This window comes from Cygnus olor, chromosome 10 (genome assembly GCF_009769625.2).
Source record: "Cygnus olor isolate bCygOlo1 chromosome 10, bCygOlo1.pri.v2, whole genome shotgun sequence".
NCBI classification, from domain to species: Eukaryota; Metazoa; Chordata; class Aves; order Anseriformes; family Anatidae; genus Cygnus; species Cygnus olor.
Genome location: NC_049178.1, coordinates 13,686,278 through 13,705,127, shown reverse-complemented (window position 1 = coordinate 13,705,127; position 18,850 = coordinate 13,686,278). Strand labels below are relative to the sequence as shown.

The 18,850-nt window shown below is 38.4% G+C and overlaps 1 protein-coding gene across 9 annotated transcripts in view; it reads left to right on the top strand.

Annotated features, from left to right (window-relative positions):
• Positions 1 to 18,850, top strand: part of FHIT (fragile histidine triad diadenosine triphosphatase) — a 495,922-nt gene that overhangs the window by 343,454 nt on the left and 133,618 nt on the right. For all 9 annotated transcript variants that reach the window (XM_040568623.1, XM_040568622.1, XM_040568621.1 and 6 more), the window contains 2 exons: positions 14,079 to 14,224; positions 15,169 to 15,198. In XM_040568623.1, the coding sequence (XP_040424557.1) occupies positions 14,079 to 14,224; positions 15,169 to 15,198 (176 nt within the window). The remainder of the gene's footprint in view (positions 1 to 14,078; positions 14,225 to 15,168; positions 15,199 to 18,850) is intronic.

Genomic DNA, 18,850 nt, shown 5'->3' with positions numbered 1-18,850 from the left:
GTTTTATGAGCCAGTTCTTTGTTTTCATACTCAGTCTGATGAGCTTCTTCTGGAAGAGAAGAGATTGAAATAACATTAAATTGCCTTTTGGTTCCTCGTTTGAGAACATCCTGAGTGTGTTTTGCTACAGAACAATTCCACTTCCCTGTTATATTTTTTTGGCTTCTTTTCTCCTTTGATAATTTTGCTTATCCTGCACTTATGAGTAAGTAGTATAGATATAATTGCGTCTGGCATCTTGACTGCAAGACTTTTTTTTTAATTGTTCGCTATTGGTTTAAGATTTTTTCTTTAATTTTGTTTAAAAGGTTGTTTTTTTTTTTTTGTTCAGTAACTTTCTATTCTAACCAAATGTCTTAAGAAAGTTATAGTAAAATGGAAATTTTATTCTATCTTTCTCCTTCGTATGGAAAATCTGGCTTAAAAGAGCTTAATTCTCTCTTACTGTAAATCTATCCTATGCAAGCACTTTTATCTCTTGGTGACTAGTTGCATGGCAAAAAAAACATCTCAGCCTGATCTATCGTATTCTTGGACACCATTTTATCTCCTCTGCAATCGACTTTGTCTGTAGTGGAACCAACATTCTTTTTATCACCCATGGTCTGATCTTCAAGCTTTCACCTTCAAAAGCACAGCCATCCTTAGGCCGACTGGTAGCTCAGAATCATTTATAACTGAGGAGAACTTTGAAGTTTCTATAAACAACCAAAAAGCAGTGTTTCCTGCCTTTCTTTGCAACAGTGCTGTTAGTTTGCTTGCTTCTGCTTAGGCATCTCTTGTGGCTTCTGCTCTGTGTCAGCGACATCCAGGAATGACTGTTACCAATGTCTGCCTGGCCTGATGAGAAGCCTAAGAGAGTCATGCAAAGCCCAGGAAAAAAAATGATTTGCAAGTGTTTTTTACACCAGTGGTAAGTATCGGCACAGGGTTGCATGTGAATCATAGACAGGCAAATTCAAGTGAGCTCTGTAGTGATCATGTGTTTAATTTCCAGAACAACCAGCATGTGCATCGCTTTTGTAAGAGTTTTGTACCAGTATACACAGCCATCACTGACGAGGGGAGGTCACTGGGTGATTCACATCCAGCAGCTTAACAAGAGGAAGCTGAACAAATGACAGTGGAGATGCTTTCATGTGGAGGAGTACCAAATGTTCCTGCTCTTTAAGCCCCTAGATATGGAATATCTACTTTGTGACCTTTGGAGAGAGAAAGAAAGACATCCACTTTTCTCAGCAAGACCACTTTGATGGTGATCATAACCCCCCAAGAAGTGCTGTGTGCTTCTAATTTAGGGAAGAAACACAGAGATTTGGAAATTTATTTGCTGAAACAAAGTTTGCAGGTCAGCACCAGTTTTCCCCCTCACACCCAGGATGGGTCTGGAGTAGTCACCTTTCTTTGCTGTTTTGTGTTTGTTTGTTTTACATCATTTCCTTCCTTTTTTTATTTTTATTTTTAAACATTGATACCATGTCAGATTTAAGATATTTTTTCTTCACTCCAAGGAACAGTCTGCTAGCAACATATGCTAGTGACATACTGTTATGATCAACTCGTATTATGGTGACATTGAGAGGTCCAAACCAGAGATCGTAGCCCAAGTCTTGGAGGGGTATGAAGGCATGCTGTGAAGTGTTAACAGGCCTTGCTCCAGTGATACTTTTAGGCCTGTGATTAATCTGAATTTCACAGCGGTCTTGCAGATTCCTGCAGTGGTTCCAACACTGGCAGGGGAAATATCTGTTAATGAGGATGAGGTGAGATGTAAAGGTGTAAGGGCAGCAAAGACAGGTGCTTGCATTGACCCTCTCTTAGGGATGAACATCTTCAAGTACTTTCAGTTCTGTCAACAAAGCATCTGATCATTTTGAAACCTGTATTTGCTCATGGAGCCTCCTGTTTTTGCAGTGCACTGGTGTCATGGCAGTGCCCCTTGAGAAGGTGAGCACATTCTGTACCTCTTCACCCAGCTGAGCTCTGCGGAGAGCAGCAGAGGAAGAACTCTGTCCTGATGCTTTTGTGGAGCTCACGGGCTGATGTGGAAATGCTCCCGTGGACAGAAAACCAACCTTGTGCCGTGCAATTCCCTGCTGCACTGAGTCCTGCAGGGATTTTGTCACGCTGTGTCTGATGGTGTTCAATGCTTGTGGAGTGTGAGAGGGCAGACAAGAAGGGCATGCCTTCTCCCCCTGTCTTCCTTGAGCTGAGCATATTCTGGTTCTGGATTTGCAAATCATTACAATGACAGACTGTGACAATAAAAAGAGCCATGAAAATAGATCACGTAAAGAAGTCCTGGATTAAGGAATCCCCTGGTACTCTGGGAAATGATAAAACCCCACTAAGTCAATAATCTGTGCATTAAGTGCTCCTCTGGTTATGTAAAGGAACTAAAACAGTCTGTTTTTCTGAGTGAGCCAGAGGAATTGGTAGCTTTGGTATGTAATGACAAGATAAAGAGAGCTTGCTCTTCGGTAGCCCTTACAGTCTAACTTGATTTACAGATCAGATCTCTGTTGATGACAGTGGAAAGACCATAATGATGCCAATGACCATGTCTGAGAGAGTCTCAGTTGTGTCTTTATTCCAAGTCCACAGAAAGGAAATAATAAAAACAGATAATCACATTAAAGTAATGGTTTCAGATGACACTCACACAAAATAAGGTTATTCAGAGTTAAACTGCTAGTTTGTCTTCTTCGTTCTCATGTGCTTGAATATTGCAGGAGTCCTGGATGAGAGCATAAATTTATGTATTGTGCATGCTGAAATGCCTAGCTATGATGCGCAGAGCTGAGAACAATGAGCATTAATGACAATAATAGTATTAGAAAAACATCTACTGAGGCAATCATGAAGCAGGGCCATGTTGTCCTTATCCAAGAGGGCTTATTATGCAAGTGAAAACCAAGGGGGAAACGTACGTTCTGATTCCCTCTCCCTTTATAGCTTTCGTCAGCAGGTGTTTTACCATCTCTGCTCAAGTTTTATTTTGTATTTAAAAGGAATGCTTTGTGTGGGTAGCTCTGTGTTGAAGACACACTCTACATCTGTTTTACATTTTCTCGGCTTTAATGTATGACTTATCCAAAACTGACTCCCCTGGCAGGTGAGGGAAAATGTATCTTTGGGAGTGTTTTGCCCTGACAAATGCACTTTCTATGAACACTTTTGTAGATATCAAGCTTTTTGTGTTCATATCAAGTAGATATGAAATAAATTGTCAAAATTAAGTAGCTAAGGATTTGTGGCTTAAAATAATTTCTTTTCATGTTGGACTGCCTCTGAGTCTCTGCTTAAACACTACATGGGGTCTTTGGTATTTTCGCCTCACATTTTCCTCTCCTGCAGCAGAGTGAAGGCTGAGTCCCTGCTTTGCTTTGCTAGTTGTAATCAGGTATATCTGTAACCCAGCTATATAAATTTCAGAAGGGGCTATTGTTATATTCTTCTTTGTTTTGAAATATCTCCATCAGCCCCTAGTTACACTTCCCTTGCTTACCATTTCAATGTTCCCCACCTATTAATGTTTCCAAGGGTGAGCTTCTGTCTCCTGACAGCAGAGAGGAGTGCGTACATGCTCCTGTGCTTCAGTGGGGTATAATGTGAAAATCCTTGGGATGACAAAAATACTGTTTTCAGTAGATCCTACTAAGCTGCAAAGAAGTAACATTTGCAAAACAATAATAGACTCTTTCACTTGCAAAGTCATTTCTCTGCTACATTCCCACTTCAGCTGCGTGTTAACCTATGCAATAAAAGTACTCGTCTATGTTCTTTATCAAGACCTATGTAATTTTTAACATTCAAAGGAACTGATGGAAGTGCAGTGGCAGAGTTATTTTTAGGTGCAGCGGCAATGATGAACAATGATCTTGCAGAGCAAAGGTACCATGGTTTGCCTTTCTGACTTGCAAGTGTGCTAAACAGCTCTTTCATAAGGCAGATAGAAAGTTCTCATTTTTCAGACTGCTCTGCAGGTGCTGATGTTCTTAAGGAGGGCTAAGACATTCCTGCAAGGGGTGTAGAGAGCTTCTTTGTTTGTTTGTTTGTTCTAGGAGAGTTTGTTTCTCTCCTTTATAATTTAGGATCATTCTAATCTCATGTAATTACCTGGAACAGAATAGCCCATCCTGTTGTTCTAGTAACAATATCAGTAAGTGAGCACATAAAATATGCTTTGAGAGCTTCCAGTCTAAGAAGACAAGCATAACTCTCCATTGACTTAATTGGAGCAGCTTTCTGAATGCCATAACAGAACTAGGTAGAAAACCACTTCTGAGAAATTAATGGGAATCAGTTGTCTTACTCCATTTGAAACTTTGAAAATCCCAGCATATATTACAATATTCTTTGAGGAATATGTTTACTGTAAGACAGTCAGAATTATCCAAATTCAGTTTTCCAAAACTCCCTGTTATTCATGTTCCTCATTATCTACCAATTACATTCAAAATTACCTTCATTATTTGAAACCTTGACTATCCAAGCCCATTCTTTGTCCCCTGTGGTACTCTGGTAATTGGTCTTGTACCGCATTCCTCCAGCTGATGCTTCACTGGTTGTGAAATGAAGGTACCATTGTCTGGCATGTGCTATCAGAAGCACGTCTTTCTATGTGCTGTTCAGCACAGACTTAGTGCAGAGCTGTAAAGAGTATGTGTAAAGCTCTTGATCATCTGCCATCGATAGGTAATCAAACAACGTGGCTCCGTAACCAGCTTCTCCAGCAGCAGATCCAAAACAGCCTCGCTTAAGGTAACTTAATTCTGGAGTATAAATCTACCACAAAGCACTGTCTTTTCACAGGTCCAAATACAGTGTTTTGCTTTATAGGTTATACCAATTTATCTTCAAAATTAGGCAAGATAAATCCCAGACAGATTCACCAAATATTCACCATTTATTTTATTGCTGTCTTGAACCACAGAAGCCCAGATCGGAAAGAGAGAACATATTTTCATGTCCCACAGACAGCAGTGTCAATAATGCTTACAGTTTTTACAGAACCTTAATTCCCAACACATCTGTGGTGTATTTCTACCAAGTCAAAGCTCGTACCCATTAAAACTTTATGTTTGGAATACGGCATCCAACTTCCAAGTAAATAACTTTGTCGTAACTAATATTTAGTAGTTAATTATTATTATTATTACAATTCCTGAATCATGAGTTCTAGAATGTAACTTCACAATGATCACATTATTTTTTTTTTAAGATGATGATGCCACTACTTTAATTAAGACTCAATTCTGAAACATTTTTCACAAGTTGTTTCTTATTCTCAGGTGGAGAGGTTGAATGATGAGCTTACTTCCCCCATTTGAAATGAGGCTTTGCAATTACATGTTGCCATTCCAGCAGGGTGAAGTTTGATAAACTGAATTCAGTGCAGTTTTCTGGTGATGCAGGTCATTTGGACAAGGCTTGTCGATGCTGAGCTGCTTTGCGGGAACATATCAGTTTCACTGGCAAATGCCACTGCTCCAATGTTCATGGTAAAAAAACACTCTTCGAGCGTTGTACTCCACGTGTTGTTTGGTTTCTTCTGTCAGCTTCAGATATGGGTATTTTTCCAGTGGTCTTGTACATTTATACCTGATAAACATGCATGGATAGCTTTGTGTAACTATGAGTACTTTTGTTATTTATTTAGAAATAGGGTATATCAGCCAAGAGCAACATAGATGTAGTCATTAGCTGAAATGGGTTGTACAACAGCATATCATTACAGGATCTTCTCAGAGCATTATAGCAGTTGAACATGAAGTGGCTTCATATTGGCTTCTACTTTTCTAATTTGGCCATTGGTTATTGCTTTGGGGACTTCAAAGATCAAAAGTTTCATGTTATTCTAGAATGTGGTTGTTATTCCCAGTACAAATCTAAGTTTGGGTCTGCAGTAAATTTCCACCAAGTGAAACTTGGATCATAAGCATGTTTCTGAGCCACAAACTCTCCTACAGCTATTCTCACTGTGGTTCCACTTAGGCACCTGCTATTGCCCGAGGCTGCCCTTGAGGTCAGTCACTAGCAGAAAAGGAGGAATCCTACAGTAAGATACCACTCCCTATGAAGAACTGAGCTCTTAGTGACCTACTTGACATACCCTAAAGGCATTTAAAGGGAATATCAAATAAACGAAAGGTTTGTTTAAAATGAAAAGTTAACAGTTCTGAATCTCACGTTTCCCTGCTGCGGCCCTCTGTCTCGTGGAGTCACTGTACTTTGAGTAGCAGTCATTTGTACTTTGGTGTGCTATCTGGCATGATTTGGTCTATAAGCCATCTGTATTGAAATGAGATATACTGACTTCTTTCTACAGAAAAACTAAAATAATATTTATTGTTAATTTCTTGGAAGTAGTGCACCTTTTATTGACATGAATTATTTCAAATAGCTTCATTGGGGTGAGAAGATGAGGCCAAGCTGAAAAAATATATATATCTGTAAAAGCTGCAGTGTGGTCTTAAAACAGTGCTCTTATCATAGTGCACAGAGATCCATGTCAAAGATTTACACTGATTGCTTTTGGTTCCACTGGAACCACTAATTCTCTGTTTTACTGCTTAAAGCTGGTCTTCTGTATCAACGTAAATGTGCACTGAGCTGCCTTATCAAGATCGGCTATGTTTAGATAATTTGTCTTATCTTAATGACTTTTTCTTATTAATGCTATGAAGTGGCATAGCAAGATCAGAAAAATGCATTGTGTGTGGTTCTAATAGATTAAAACAATTTTTGAGTTTTTATTGTAATTTTATTGCATTTTTATTTGTTCTTAATCATCTTTATTGTTCACAGCTGTTTTCTCCCAAACTAGCAAGTTCTATGATGTACCATAACCAGAACAGCTTTCTTAAATATATTTAAATCCAGTTCTACATATAAAACCTGCTAAAGTGTTCCTTCACCTTTTCCTACTATGAAATGTTCAATTTTAATCCAAATAGCCTCTACAGATTTCCTTCCAAAAGTGAGTCACGCTGTTCTGCTGAGCAAGATTTACCCCTGGGGAAGGGCATCGGTTCTTGCATTGCTGTGGTCTTGCATACATCCTAATTCGGTGGGTGAAGTGGGGACTGAAGTGATGCCTTGACCTATTGTTGTTCTAATGCAGGATTATGTGTATTTGGTTCATTTTAAGGGCTTTCTGGATGCCTATATGATACAGCTTGTGCATGTGTGTAAGTGTAGGTGTACATGCATGTGCTGTTCCAGTTGCCTTCACTTTCTTCATCACTCCTCCTCCTATCGTGGTCTGTGGAACCAGAACTGTTTCCTTCACAGAGAGAAATTGCTCCTGTAGCCTTCTAAATGTGGAGAATTGTTCAAGGGCAGGGCAGAAGAAAGATAAATGACTAGCGGTTGTTTTTCAACTATATTAATTTTATTAGTCATGCATTCTCCTGCTATATTTTTTATTATTTTTTTCTGAGCTATGGGACTTCTTTCTGTTAGCAATTAGAGTTTTTGAACAAAGAAAACTTGTGCTTAGATGCAACGATGAATTCAATACCCCTGCCTGTCTGGGGACAACATTGTGGTGAGTTTTAATACCTGAAGCTTTGTCTGACTGATTCTCTGTGCTTGGGGCACTTGATGCAAATTCATGTAAAACAGAGCATAAGAAAAGAATAATCCCTCACCCAGCTCCCCACAGCGCATTATTACTACATTCCCATCAGCTAACTGATGGATGCGCAGAAGGGGTATTTCATACAGATGCATGAGATGGTTATAAATAATCATTTGTTGCAATCATCTCCAGCTGGTTCTTCTGGCTTCGGAGCTCCCAGCAGCCACGCCAAGGCCTCATCTTCCCATCCTGCTGAGGGCTGGACTGGCTACTGAGCAGCCTCATGCTCAAAGGACACCATTTCTACACCACTCCCAAATGCTTCCTGCTGTTAGGAAGAGATGGTAACAATATCCATGGTGGTACTGTCTGCATTAATCCTGAAATGGCCAAAGCCCTTGTCTCCAAGGCAGGAGCTTTTGCTGAGAGTTGCTCCATAAATGAGGGGGGTGAATTCGGCTGTGGGGGAGAGGCTGCTGTGCTTTCGCGGTGTTCACACAAGCTTACGAAGTACATGAAGCAGTATTAAGTCTCCATAGGTACCATAGTTTGGGACTTTTTTTTCTTTCTGTCTTTCTTTTCTTCTTTCTCTCTCCTATTTTTATTTTTTAGTGCAAACAGTTTAGTCAAAACCAAAATAACGACAGGATAAGTTTTGATGAGTTTCCCAAACTTAAATTATTAATGACAAATTGTTTTCTTATTAACTGTGAACTGTCTTTTATGTCAACATTTTTTTGAATGCTAGAATAGATATTTCAAGAGTTTGAAACTTTTTGAAATGTTCTTAATTTTCAAAATATTCAAGTTAACTTGAATATTTTCCTACTTTCACCTTTAAAATATATATACATATTTGAGATCTTTGAGTCTTGTGTAAAGGGAAGATTTTTTGTGTTTGTTTTCTTTTGTTTTGTTTTTAATCTTTTTTAAAGTTTCTGGAACAGGAATAGTATTTCCATCCCAATGCCAGTGATGGATTCCTGACTATGCTGAAAATACGTCATTTTACTAAGTTAAAACCTTTTGTAACAAATGGTTTAGAAAACAAACAATATTGGTCAAACCCAGTGCTTCATAAAGACGCAATTACCCTTTCACTTTTAGATATTCTGCCTTTTTCCCCATGTATTTTGTTCTTTTAAAGCCTTAACGTATTAAGAAAACCTGTCAATTTTAATGTTTTAACTGGTTCTGATAAAAAAAAAAAAGGAAAAAAAAAAGGAAAAAAAAAAATAACTTTATTCCTATTGTTCCAATTGTTAGAATGTCAGTACCTGCAGAGCCTTTAATTTTTTTTTCCTTTATAAAGCTTTGAATTGTTTGAATTGTTCTGTATGAAGTTCAAATTCAGAAATTAAAGTTAAAATGGAAAGTATGTTTTTATATAGCAAGCTAGTGGACTTAACAAGGAAAAAGCTGTGTTTAGTTTTAAAGCTTGTCATATAAAAGGAATTTTAGCTGTTGTTGCTGTTGTTGTTTTGTTTGTTTTTCTTTCTTTCTTTTCTTTCTTTTTTTGACCCCCAAGGCCAAAAACCATTTTTCCAAGATATCAGAATTACAGAATGTGTGTACCCAAATAGTTGTGTATGAAAATTTATCATAGGTGCCTTATGGGGCTGATCAGAACCCCACTAAAGGGAACACAGAGTCAGAACTAGACCTTAGATACAGAATTGCAATAATTTGGGCTTCAAAGCTCGAATTCAGACCAAGCCACTGGAAATGACTACTGTGCCTTTGAATTTTGGCCTCCAGCCTGGGTATTAGCAAAAGGAAAATTGCATTTGAAGTGGTCAGCATGCGGATGTTGGCCATATGTTTTGCATCTCTTGTAGAAGCTGAAGCCTCCTGTGTGATCAACTTAAAGTCATTATGCACTTAACAAATGATCACTTTTCATTAGTGACCCATCATCTTTTATGTGAGCATATCCTTAGATGCATAGATGCACACGGCGAGTTTGTACTTGTGCTTGGCAAAGCTGAGCGTAGCTTTGGCAGTGCCTGGGTACCCGTTGCAGTGTCCCTCTGAATGCCAGTCTCAAAGGGCTCCAGTTACTATGGTCTAAAATGTCAATGAAGGCGTGAAAGAGTTTCACAGAAATGTGTGCAGCCTTGACTTTTCGTGCTGAGAGCTAACGTCTTTCAGCATCCTGGCTCTGCTGGTGTGTAGAAACTTCTTGAACGGTGCTTTCTTGGTCACAAGTCTGAGCTTTTCCTTACAAGTTACAGTCTTAATTACACCAACACTGGGAGAAAGGCAGAGGCCGTTAATTTGAGTTATGGAGGAGGTTTACAGACTTTGGTGCATTAAACAACCTCCCCAAGGTTATGCAGGGAGTGGGCTGCTGTGCCCAATATGTAAGGACAAGAAATTTTGCTGAAATCATAGGTCATCCGTAGGTTTCAACTCCATTTGAGATTAGTGGTTTGAGGGTAGTGGGTCTGATCCAGTGTTGTTTTACTGCTACTTTATGGTTCTGCACTGCCACTAATATAGCTGGAATTTTAGCCTACTGTCTACTGGTAGTCTTTGGAAAAATACTGACATTCCTAATTGTTTAATAAATCATTAATGGAGCTTTTAGTGTGTGTGAGGGTGTGCATATTGATTTGTGTATGCATATTTAGGTATTAGGAAAAGAAAGTAAGGCTGTCGCGACTCCTGCAAGATCTGGAGAGAGGAATATCCAATCACAAATTATAATTAGGTGTAAAGGTTTTCCACTCGTTAGAATGGAGAAGTTGACATATTAAATGGCACGTACTGTAACGAAGTGGTCTGACTCAGAGTTTGAAGGAAATAACAGCTGTGCACATCAAAGCTTAAAAATAGAAACTTCATCAGTCAGTAGCGGTTTAGAATGAATGAAGAAATCATGAAATTATTAATTATGGTGGTTAGAGAAAGGAAGCATAAAGTTCAAACTCTCCAAAGGCAGAATGCTGCCTTCAGCCTTGCAGCATGCCTGCCAAGAATCAGCCCCTTGTCCTGCCGAGCCCCTGTGTAAAGGTGGGAGCTGTTGCCCAAGTATAGGCACCTGCAGCTGTTTCAGATACCCTAAGCTGACTCAGACATCCCACCTGGCTAGCAGATATGACACAGGGCATATGGCAGACTCCTGCCCTTCTGAAGTGGCAGCTGGGTGCCCCGAGGCATCTCAGATGGCAGTAGCGCTGCTACCTAAGGAGCGATCACACATACACAGAAGTACAGACTCACTTTCACTCGCATCATTAATACGCAGTCACCTGAAGCACATCAGTAGTTCACAGCAGTGTTTGCAGTGGGTAATTGCAGAAAGCAATGAACAGTTTATCTGATTTGAGACTTAGGAGGACTTTTGAGATGAATAGAACATTTATCCAGATTAAAATCTAACCAGGACATAATGTTAAAAGCTATCCAAGTGTTAAAAAGTGTAGTTAAAAACTATGATTTAAAGTTGCAGTGGCTGGTTGTTTTCTTAATGACCTCAAATCCATGAATTCATTCTAACATTTGCCTTTTTATATATTCATAGTTAAATATAACTTGAATGTTGTCCTAATTACATTCTCATGTTAATTTAGCTCTGATTCAGAATTTCTATCATTATTCTTTGTAGAATTATTTTGAAATGATGCAAAGTTCAGTAAAGATGCTCCAGTGTGTGATTGTGCCTTTGAATTATTTATCACATTCAAAGACAGAAATATGGCTAAAATCTAGTTGGAGTTGTAAATGAGTCTTGGTAACATGAGGAGGAAGTGAACATTCTTTTTGCAGAAGGACGTGGTTTATGGGCACATTGTCTGATAGCAGAGGAGCACCTCGTGGCCCCACATGAGCAGAGAGCTTCATGGCTTAATAAGAAAACCTCCATCGCACCAACTGGCAAGGGCTATCTGAGCAGATAAGGCAGATAAGGAGTTGAAGAGGAGAGAGAGAGAGGTACAGAGACAACTTGCACAAATGACAGAAGAGATTAGTGACAGAATTAAGAAGGGGAAACAGATGTCCTGCCTTGGTCAGCAGCAGCACTCACACCGCCCTCTCTCCCTCTCCTGTGTGCTGTGGAAAGGAGAGCTCTCACAAGCAGTATTTAGCCCTTGTTTTTTGCAATGCATCACAGTGACAAGTAGTACCGTGCTAATATAAGGTTGTAGAAACTATGATTAATGCAAAACTTCATACTTGTGGCTGTGGCCCTGAGCTAGGTAGAGAACAAACAATTGCTGGTGAGGCGTATGCAAGTCTGAGAGGGAATGAAACTGTAGGAAAAAAATTCTAGAGGAGGAAAGGAAATTGTCTTAATGTAAGCAGCAGTTTTGCTAGAGGTAAGTGAGGGGAAATTCTTCATTTATAAATGGTTCGTTGACCCATAATAATAAAGCAGTGCTGCAGAAGAAGGATAATTATCTACTTAAGTATCAGATGCCCTAAGGGTAAAAGCTTCCCTTCTCTCCTTTTGAAAAATGAACTCAGATTAAACAAATGTCCTTTTTCCTGTTTTACTCTTGACGTGGATTTCCTCTTTATGAGTAAAATTAATTAGTTTTTCTATTCCTTTATTCCTGGTATGGAAATCAGGTCTGCCAAGCAAGTTTCCAGCTCATCCCTTGGGCCCTGAGTTCAGCCAATAGCATCCTTTATGGAGGTGCTTTGTACAGTGTGCTGGGAAGGCACAAATAAATTACAGGAGCTTTATTATGCCCAGTAGCTTGCCAAGAGGCACAGCCTTTTAGAGCTAAAAACCCACAAAACAAGATTTTTTTTTCCCCATTCAGGAATGGTTTATTTCCAAGTACCCATTTGCTAAATAGATATTTCTCCTTCCTTAAAATATTTTTAATACTGTGAGCTACAACAAGGGAAAAAGAGAAAATAGTGGTGGCATAGCTGTTGTACCAAACAAAGAAGGGCCAGATTTTCAAAGCAGATTAACACCCGCAGCTGGGGTCAGGCTTCTCCTGTTCTGTTGGGAGCAAAGCTGTGGAGCTTGCTGGAAAAATCTGCTCCCAGTTAAGCAAATATCTGTTAGAATATTGTCTGTCCTCATCTGGACTCAGAAAAATTGTCAGAATCTGCCCCTACTTCTTTATTACCAGAAATTATCTGTTTTTTCCTCTTATCAGAATTATAAATGTGATTCCTATGAGAAGCTTGGTGAATGTAAACATGTCTCTCTGTTTATGGAAATAAAACATCTTTCACATGTGTTAATCATTTTTTATTTCAAATGTTTCATGAGGTTCTTGAAGATTCTTAAATCATGTCAGCGTAACCTTGGTGTGAACCTGTTAACTACAGAACATCTCCCAGTTACATTTCCTAGAATACAGAGAATATTCCTGAACACCTGCAGCCTTCAGGATGCAGTAAAAATAAATATTACTGGAACACAATGGCATGGAGCTTAATTTTCTTCAAATAGTCCTTTGAAGGTAGCACTCATTTTAATAAGGAAAAAATACTGAAGTTGTTAATTTTCACAGCCTTTGGTCAGAGAAATTCAAGCAGTGTTAAAGGTGATTTTAAGGTCTTTATTCTGCAAACACTATACTGTAAGTCAGAAAAAAAATCCTGTCTGCAGGGAACTGAAATGAGAAGCAAGTCCCAAGTGCTTTCTTGTTGGATTTACACAACTGAAACTCTGCTAAGAATTCTGGACATTATTAATAATGTGACAAAATTGACTTTCAAGTGAAGAGTCATAGAAATTATTAATTTCTGTGAACACAGCAGATCAGGTGACTGTGCATAGTGTTTGTGTACTTCCATTGTTTACTTTATAGCTTCATTTCATCGACTCATGAAGTGCTGTTACCAAGGTAGAATAAAATCAGTGTATTTGCAGTGTTGTGAACACAGCGCTTAAAAGCAAAAACTCTGAAGTATCTTACCGTATTTCTAAAAATATATAATGTTTATAACAGGTGAGCATTCCTTGTGAATGGTAATTAGTGTGATGTATAACTAAGTGAGCTGCTTTTAACAGCATAGTGTCAGGTTTTCACATTTAGGTACCTAAAATTAGAGGTGTAAGATCAAGATTTTAAAAAATACGTACTATGTATGTGGAAAAGCACTGTAAAACTGTTGTCTTGGATCACACACCCAAATCCACCTTCAAATCTGTTGTTTTTCACCCATTTTTTTTAATCACAAAAGTAAATGTCTCTAACTTCCGAAGATGCTAAATACCAGCAGCTGTGTAGTTCAAAATGGTAACTTTGAGTTAGTGAAAACTTTGTTTCCCTTTAGATGTCTTCACAGTAGCATATGAACCGTATTTTAATCATTTGGTTGATACCTGAAGGGCTTCAGGAATCTTCTGAACAAAGCATCAAATGATTGACTATGTTTAGCCTCATGTTTTAGTAACCCTCAGAGCAGGAGGAGTTTAGGCAAATCAGGGTGATCAGAAACAGGTTACAGGCAGGGGGTGAGACACTGGTCTTTCTGGGCAATCAGATTTGCATTTGTGCCTTGACAATCCAACCTTCAGATGTCCTTGTTTGCCCGCTGCGTCCGGTGGAGCGTTTCCGCGACCTGTGTCCCGAGGAGGTGGCTGATCTGTTTCGTATGGCGCAAAGGGTTGGCAACGTGGTGGAGAAACACTTTGGTGCCACTTCACTCACCATTTCAATTCAGGTTTGTAAATCAGTCAAATAATAAATAAATAAATAAATAAATAAATAAAAAGGTTTCATGATTTATTTTAGCAAGCTTCCTGCCACCTTTCCTAGGCCAATGACAAAAGGGCATTCACCCTTTAAGGGGCAATAAATGCAAAGTAACAATTAAGGAAAAAATTTAAAAGCGTATTAATGTTTTGCACAGTGGATGGCAATATGCCAGATTTGCCATTGAAAGAGAAATTCTCATTGCTAAGAGAAAAAAGAGAAAAGTTTGGATAATTACTAACTGCCATACTTTGGGCTAAGCCTGGGAACACTCTCAAATGCAATACTTACTCATGAGTGTTTCAGCAAGTACTCCTTTCCCAAGGAGGTGTTTGCAGGATTGAACTTCTAGAGGAGGCAGCCACATCTCTGTCTTCAACAGGTAACCCACAGCTTGGAATGGAAAGGAGTAATTCCTGCTCTCCTACTCATGCACATATATATGCAGGCAGAGAGATGTGGCCATGTAAATATGTTATCAGTTGTTTTCAGTTATTTGTGCTGGGGTTCTGTGCCAGAAAAAGAGCTTTTTTTAAAGCAAATCAGGAGACTAAGCCTATTTCCTTAGAATAAGACTTTAAGAAATCATGCTTTGATAAAATTCTCACTTACTTGTCTGATTTTATATTCACAAGGATCAGAAACCTATTGCTAGCTATTCAAAAATACAATCTGAAAGCATGAAAATTAACAACTGTGGGTTTTGTGGTCTAAGATACCGCTTCTCACTCTGCCATGGCCTGATGTGGAAAGGCACCTAGTCTAAAAACTGTGTTGAAGGGACCCCAGGAGAATATGCTAAATTACCATACAATGAAATTGGATGTGAATGATTAATGAATGATATTTCTGAATCCCTGTGTGTGATCCTTGTTAGTTCCTCTAACCTGAGACTTCTCCCTTTGCTTACAGGATGGCCCTGAAGCTGGACAAACTGTGAAGGTGAGTGCTTATTATGCAGAATACAAATTAAGAGACAATTATAAGAACTAATAAAAGATCAAAGCTAGTCATCTGCAGACCATTGCTGTATCGTTATGTTATCCTTGAGATCAAAAAATCCCAAGTGTACAATAGCTGTAAATACTTTTTATTGAAATTGTACTGGATAATGTTTACATTTTTTTTCTAGGCAAAAGTTTTCAATCATGAAAATATCTTTTCCAAGCTGCTGGGTGTATTTATGCAAGGGAAGCCATAGAAAAGAGGCATCTGTTTAAGGTTTTTGTGTTTGTTTTATGGAGAAAATATTGTCCTTCCATTCTTAATCTCTTTGTTTGTCTTTTATTGCCTAATGAGTTGTAGATAATTATAGGAACGGTTAAACTGAACCACATTATGAAAATATACCTTTTGTCTCTGCTTGCTCTCTACATATTCATATCACATTCTTGTTACTGAAGTTCAAATGTAATGGAGCCAGTGAAGCTTAAAAACAGATTTTAAGTGTACTTCTGAAAAAAAAGGCGGGGGGTGGAAGGGAAAAGGATTTATGATTATACTCTCCACTTGAGTAATAACATAGATAACATCCAAGATGGCTCTCCAGCCATGTTTCACTGCCTCGTAATGCAAATGCAAATGCATGTGTAGTTAGATTATATGCCTGAACATTAGATAAAGGCTATTTTTTACATTTGGAATCAAAGGAAAGTCAAATATGGCTACGGGTTAGCACTTTGTAAAATCAGATTAGATGGCTCAAAGAAGCTGTTTGGGTTGATTAAGATAACTCTAACAACCAAATGATAGCATATAGAAACATTTTGCTTCTTTCCAATTTGCTTGTATTGACCTTATTTTTCCTGTGCCTTTTTGTTGCCTGCTTTGAATATTTAGCAGGAAGGTGAAAGGGAGAGAGAAGAAGAAATTAGAAAATCCCCAAGCTTTGGGAAGCTGAGCAGTGATGAAGGAATGTAATACAATTTACTGCCATACTGCAATAAAACTGATTCCTCAGGTCATGATTCAGAGTTCATTGGGTGGGTTTCACTGGGAATGTCTATAGTTGGGTAAAAGTCTCACAGTTTAAACATTCCTGAATAAATTTCATCATTAAACATGGACATGTCTTAGCAAGTGGATCACAGGATTTCTTTTACTATCTTGAACAAGTGTTTTTTTCCTGCATAAAAAAGGGCTTTATAGGGACGATTAAATTAAAATGTGAGAAAATTTTCTAGTATGAATGAGCAAAACCAGATGTAAAAATCCCCATCTTGTGTGATTGTGAACAATAACAGATGCTTACGTAGGCCTTAAAAAGGGAAAAAAATCTGTATCGTTTTGTATTCATACCAGAGACAAAGAACATTAAGCATTAATCTATCTGGTACATTGCAAATGGTAGCCACGCTTAGTGCTTCCATCTTATACTTTTAATGAGCAATGAGATGAAAATGACCCACTCTTACAGCTGTGAATCCCTAGACTCCATAATAAAGAGTGTGTATTCATAAATTGGAGGTTAGCAGTTTGCATTTCTCTACTTTTCTGCTTCATTGGGCTGCACTGTAATTTATCATCATCACTTTAGGATGTTTATCATCTGAAAATGCCAACAACTATTTTCTTCAGAGAACTTAGAGCTTTCAAAACTGGAATTGGGGAAGAAATTACTATGATCAAGATCTTCTTTAAAGTGAACAATAGGGAGGGTACATAAATAGCTGGTTCCACTTAAATTCCTTTGAATTAGAAAGTTTGTAAAACCACGTGATCTACAAATAATTTATGAACTTTGCATTCAATGTCATGTGTTTCTGTATGTGTTTTTTTTAATGTATAAAAATGCACAATAATACAGTTTTCCCCTAAGGGAACTTGTAATTAAAATTTCTGGAACAGATTTAACATTAGGAAAACATTCTAATAGTAAGAATAGCAAAGCATCACAATAAATATCCAAGGGAGTTTGTGGAGTCTCTGTTTCAATAGGGTAGGCAAGCGTATGTCAGGAGCTAATTAGGTGTAGCTGATCTAGCTCTGAATGGGGGCACACACCAGATGGCTTCAAGAGTCTTTTCTATTTGTATTTTGTATAATTCTGGATACCTGTCTAGATATAAGCTACTACATGCACTACACGGGAAAAGAATTACAGGAAACAGGGGACGCGTACTGGCTGTTAAACTGATCAGTGCAAAACCTCACTACAAAATGGGAAAAGCAATCAGCTTGGTGGAAAATAAAATCTGAGAAATTTTATCTGAAAAAGATTAGGAAATTCTCTTTATTTTTCAACAAGGAGAAATAGTAATCCATGTCCAAGAAAAATCTTGGACTTGAGTTTGATTATGTCTCAGGTCTTTCTTTGCTATGGAGATGCCTGAGATATGTACAGTGCATGCACCAGGTTTAAAGGAGATCGCTCTCTTAGGGCGATTTTGGATAGAAATCCATGGTAAGATATTGTTTGCTAATGTTACATGTTCGTTGTGTTGTCATGAAACCTGCTGGTGCGTGCATGTTACAGTACTGCAATGTCAGGGTACTTCAGTGGTGCCTGTACTGAAACCATACTAGTTATCTAATTGGAAGCTGTTTATAGAATCTAACACACAGCTCCATTGTTACTGTACTCCTTTCCTTGTTTATACTGTCCTCCTGTGAATCTAAACTATTGGAGCCTGCAGGATGGCATTTTAGGGAAGCTCCTGGTCCTTTCAAATTCTCCCATTAATGAGGTCTGTATGTTTGTCTTTGGAAGAAACATATCTGATCCTCAGCTCACCAGTACTTTGGAAGTATAGATGGCTCTTTTCTCAGCCTTTAGCAGCAGGAAAGAATACATTTGCTGAGGAATTCTGAATCACATCCCAGGTCTCAGACCTTAAAGTAGGACAAAGTATTCCTTCATAATCTTTTCCACAGCTGCCCACAGATTGCATACATTCCAGCCCTGTCACCTATTCATGACAGGGAGAAATATCCCTCTCCAAAGGTGGTCACAGACTTGCACACTTTGTGTTTTACTGTACGAGCTTCTTGCACCAACTCACAACAGAGAACCTGAGCTTCTCTAAGCAATGTGTGAGCAAGCATAACCATCTTCCAGCATTAAACACATTTTGAATTCTTATTTCATCCTACCTGGGGGGGAGGAAATTGTATTTAGGTTCTCTCTTAAAGAATATTTATATCCGCAATTTTGAGCTCTGTTTTTCTTACTGAAACAAAACCTACAGAGTCCTTGTGTCAGGAATGGAGAGTGAGTTTCACACTGGTTCTATTTGAGAATGCCTTAAATATCCAGGCAATTTCATGGATCAGGGAAATCAGCTCTGCATCTTAATGCAGAGCTCTTATTGCCATGTCAAGTGAGTGACGTTTCAAGATTTTCCCCTGTATATTTTATAGCTTTCTTTCCAACATCAAGTCAGCAAATGCTCTAGCTGCCTTGGTGGATGTATGGCATAGTGTAGAATAAACTCTCAGGTTTACCTTTTATGTGAGATTCAATCACAGGAAACTCCATGCACTCTGTACTCTGTAAAGGCTAAACAAATCAAGCTGGCAGGAGCATGATGCAACTAATTTATCTGTAGAGACAAGATAATATTGCACAGCAAGTGTCCATTGTGCAAACACATAT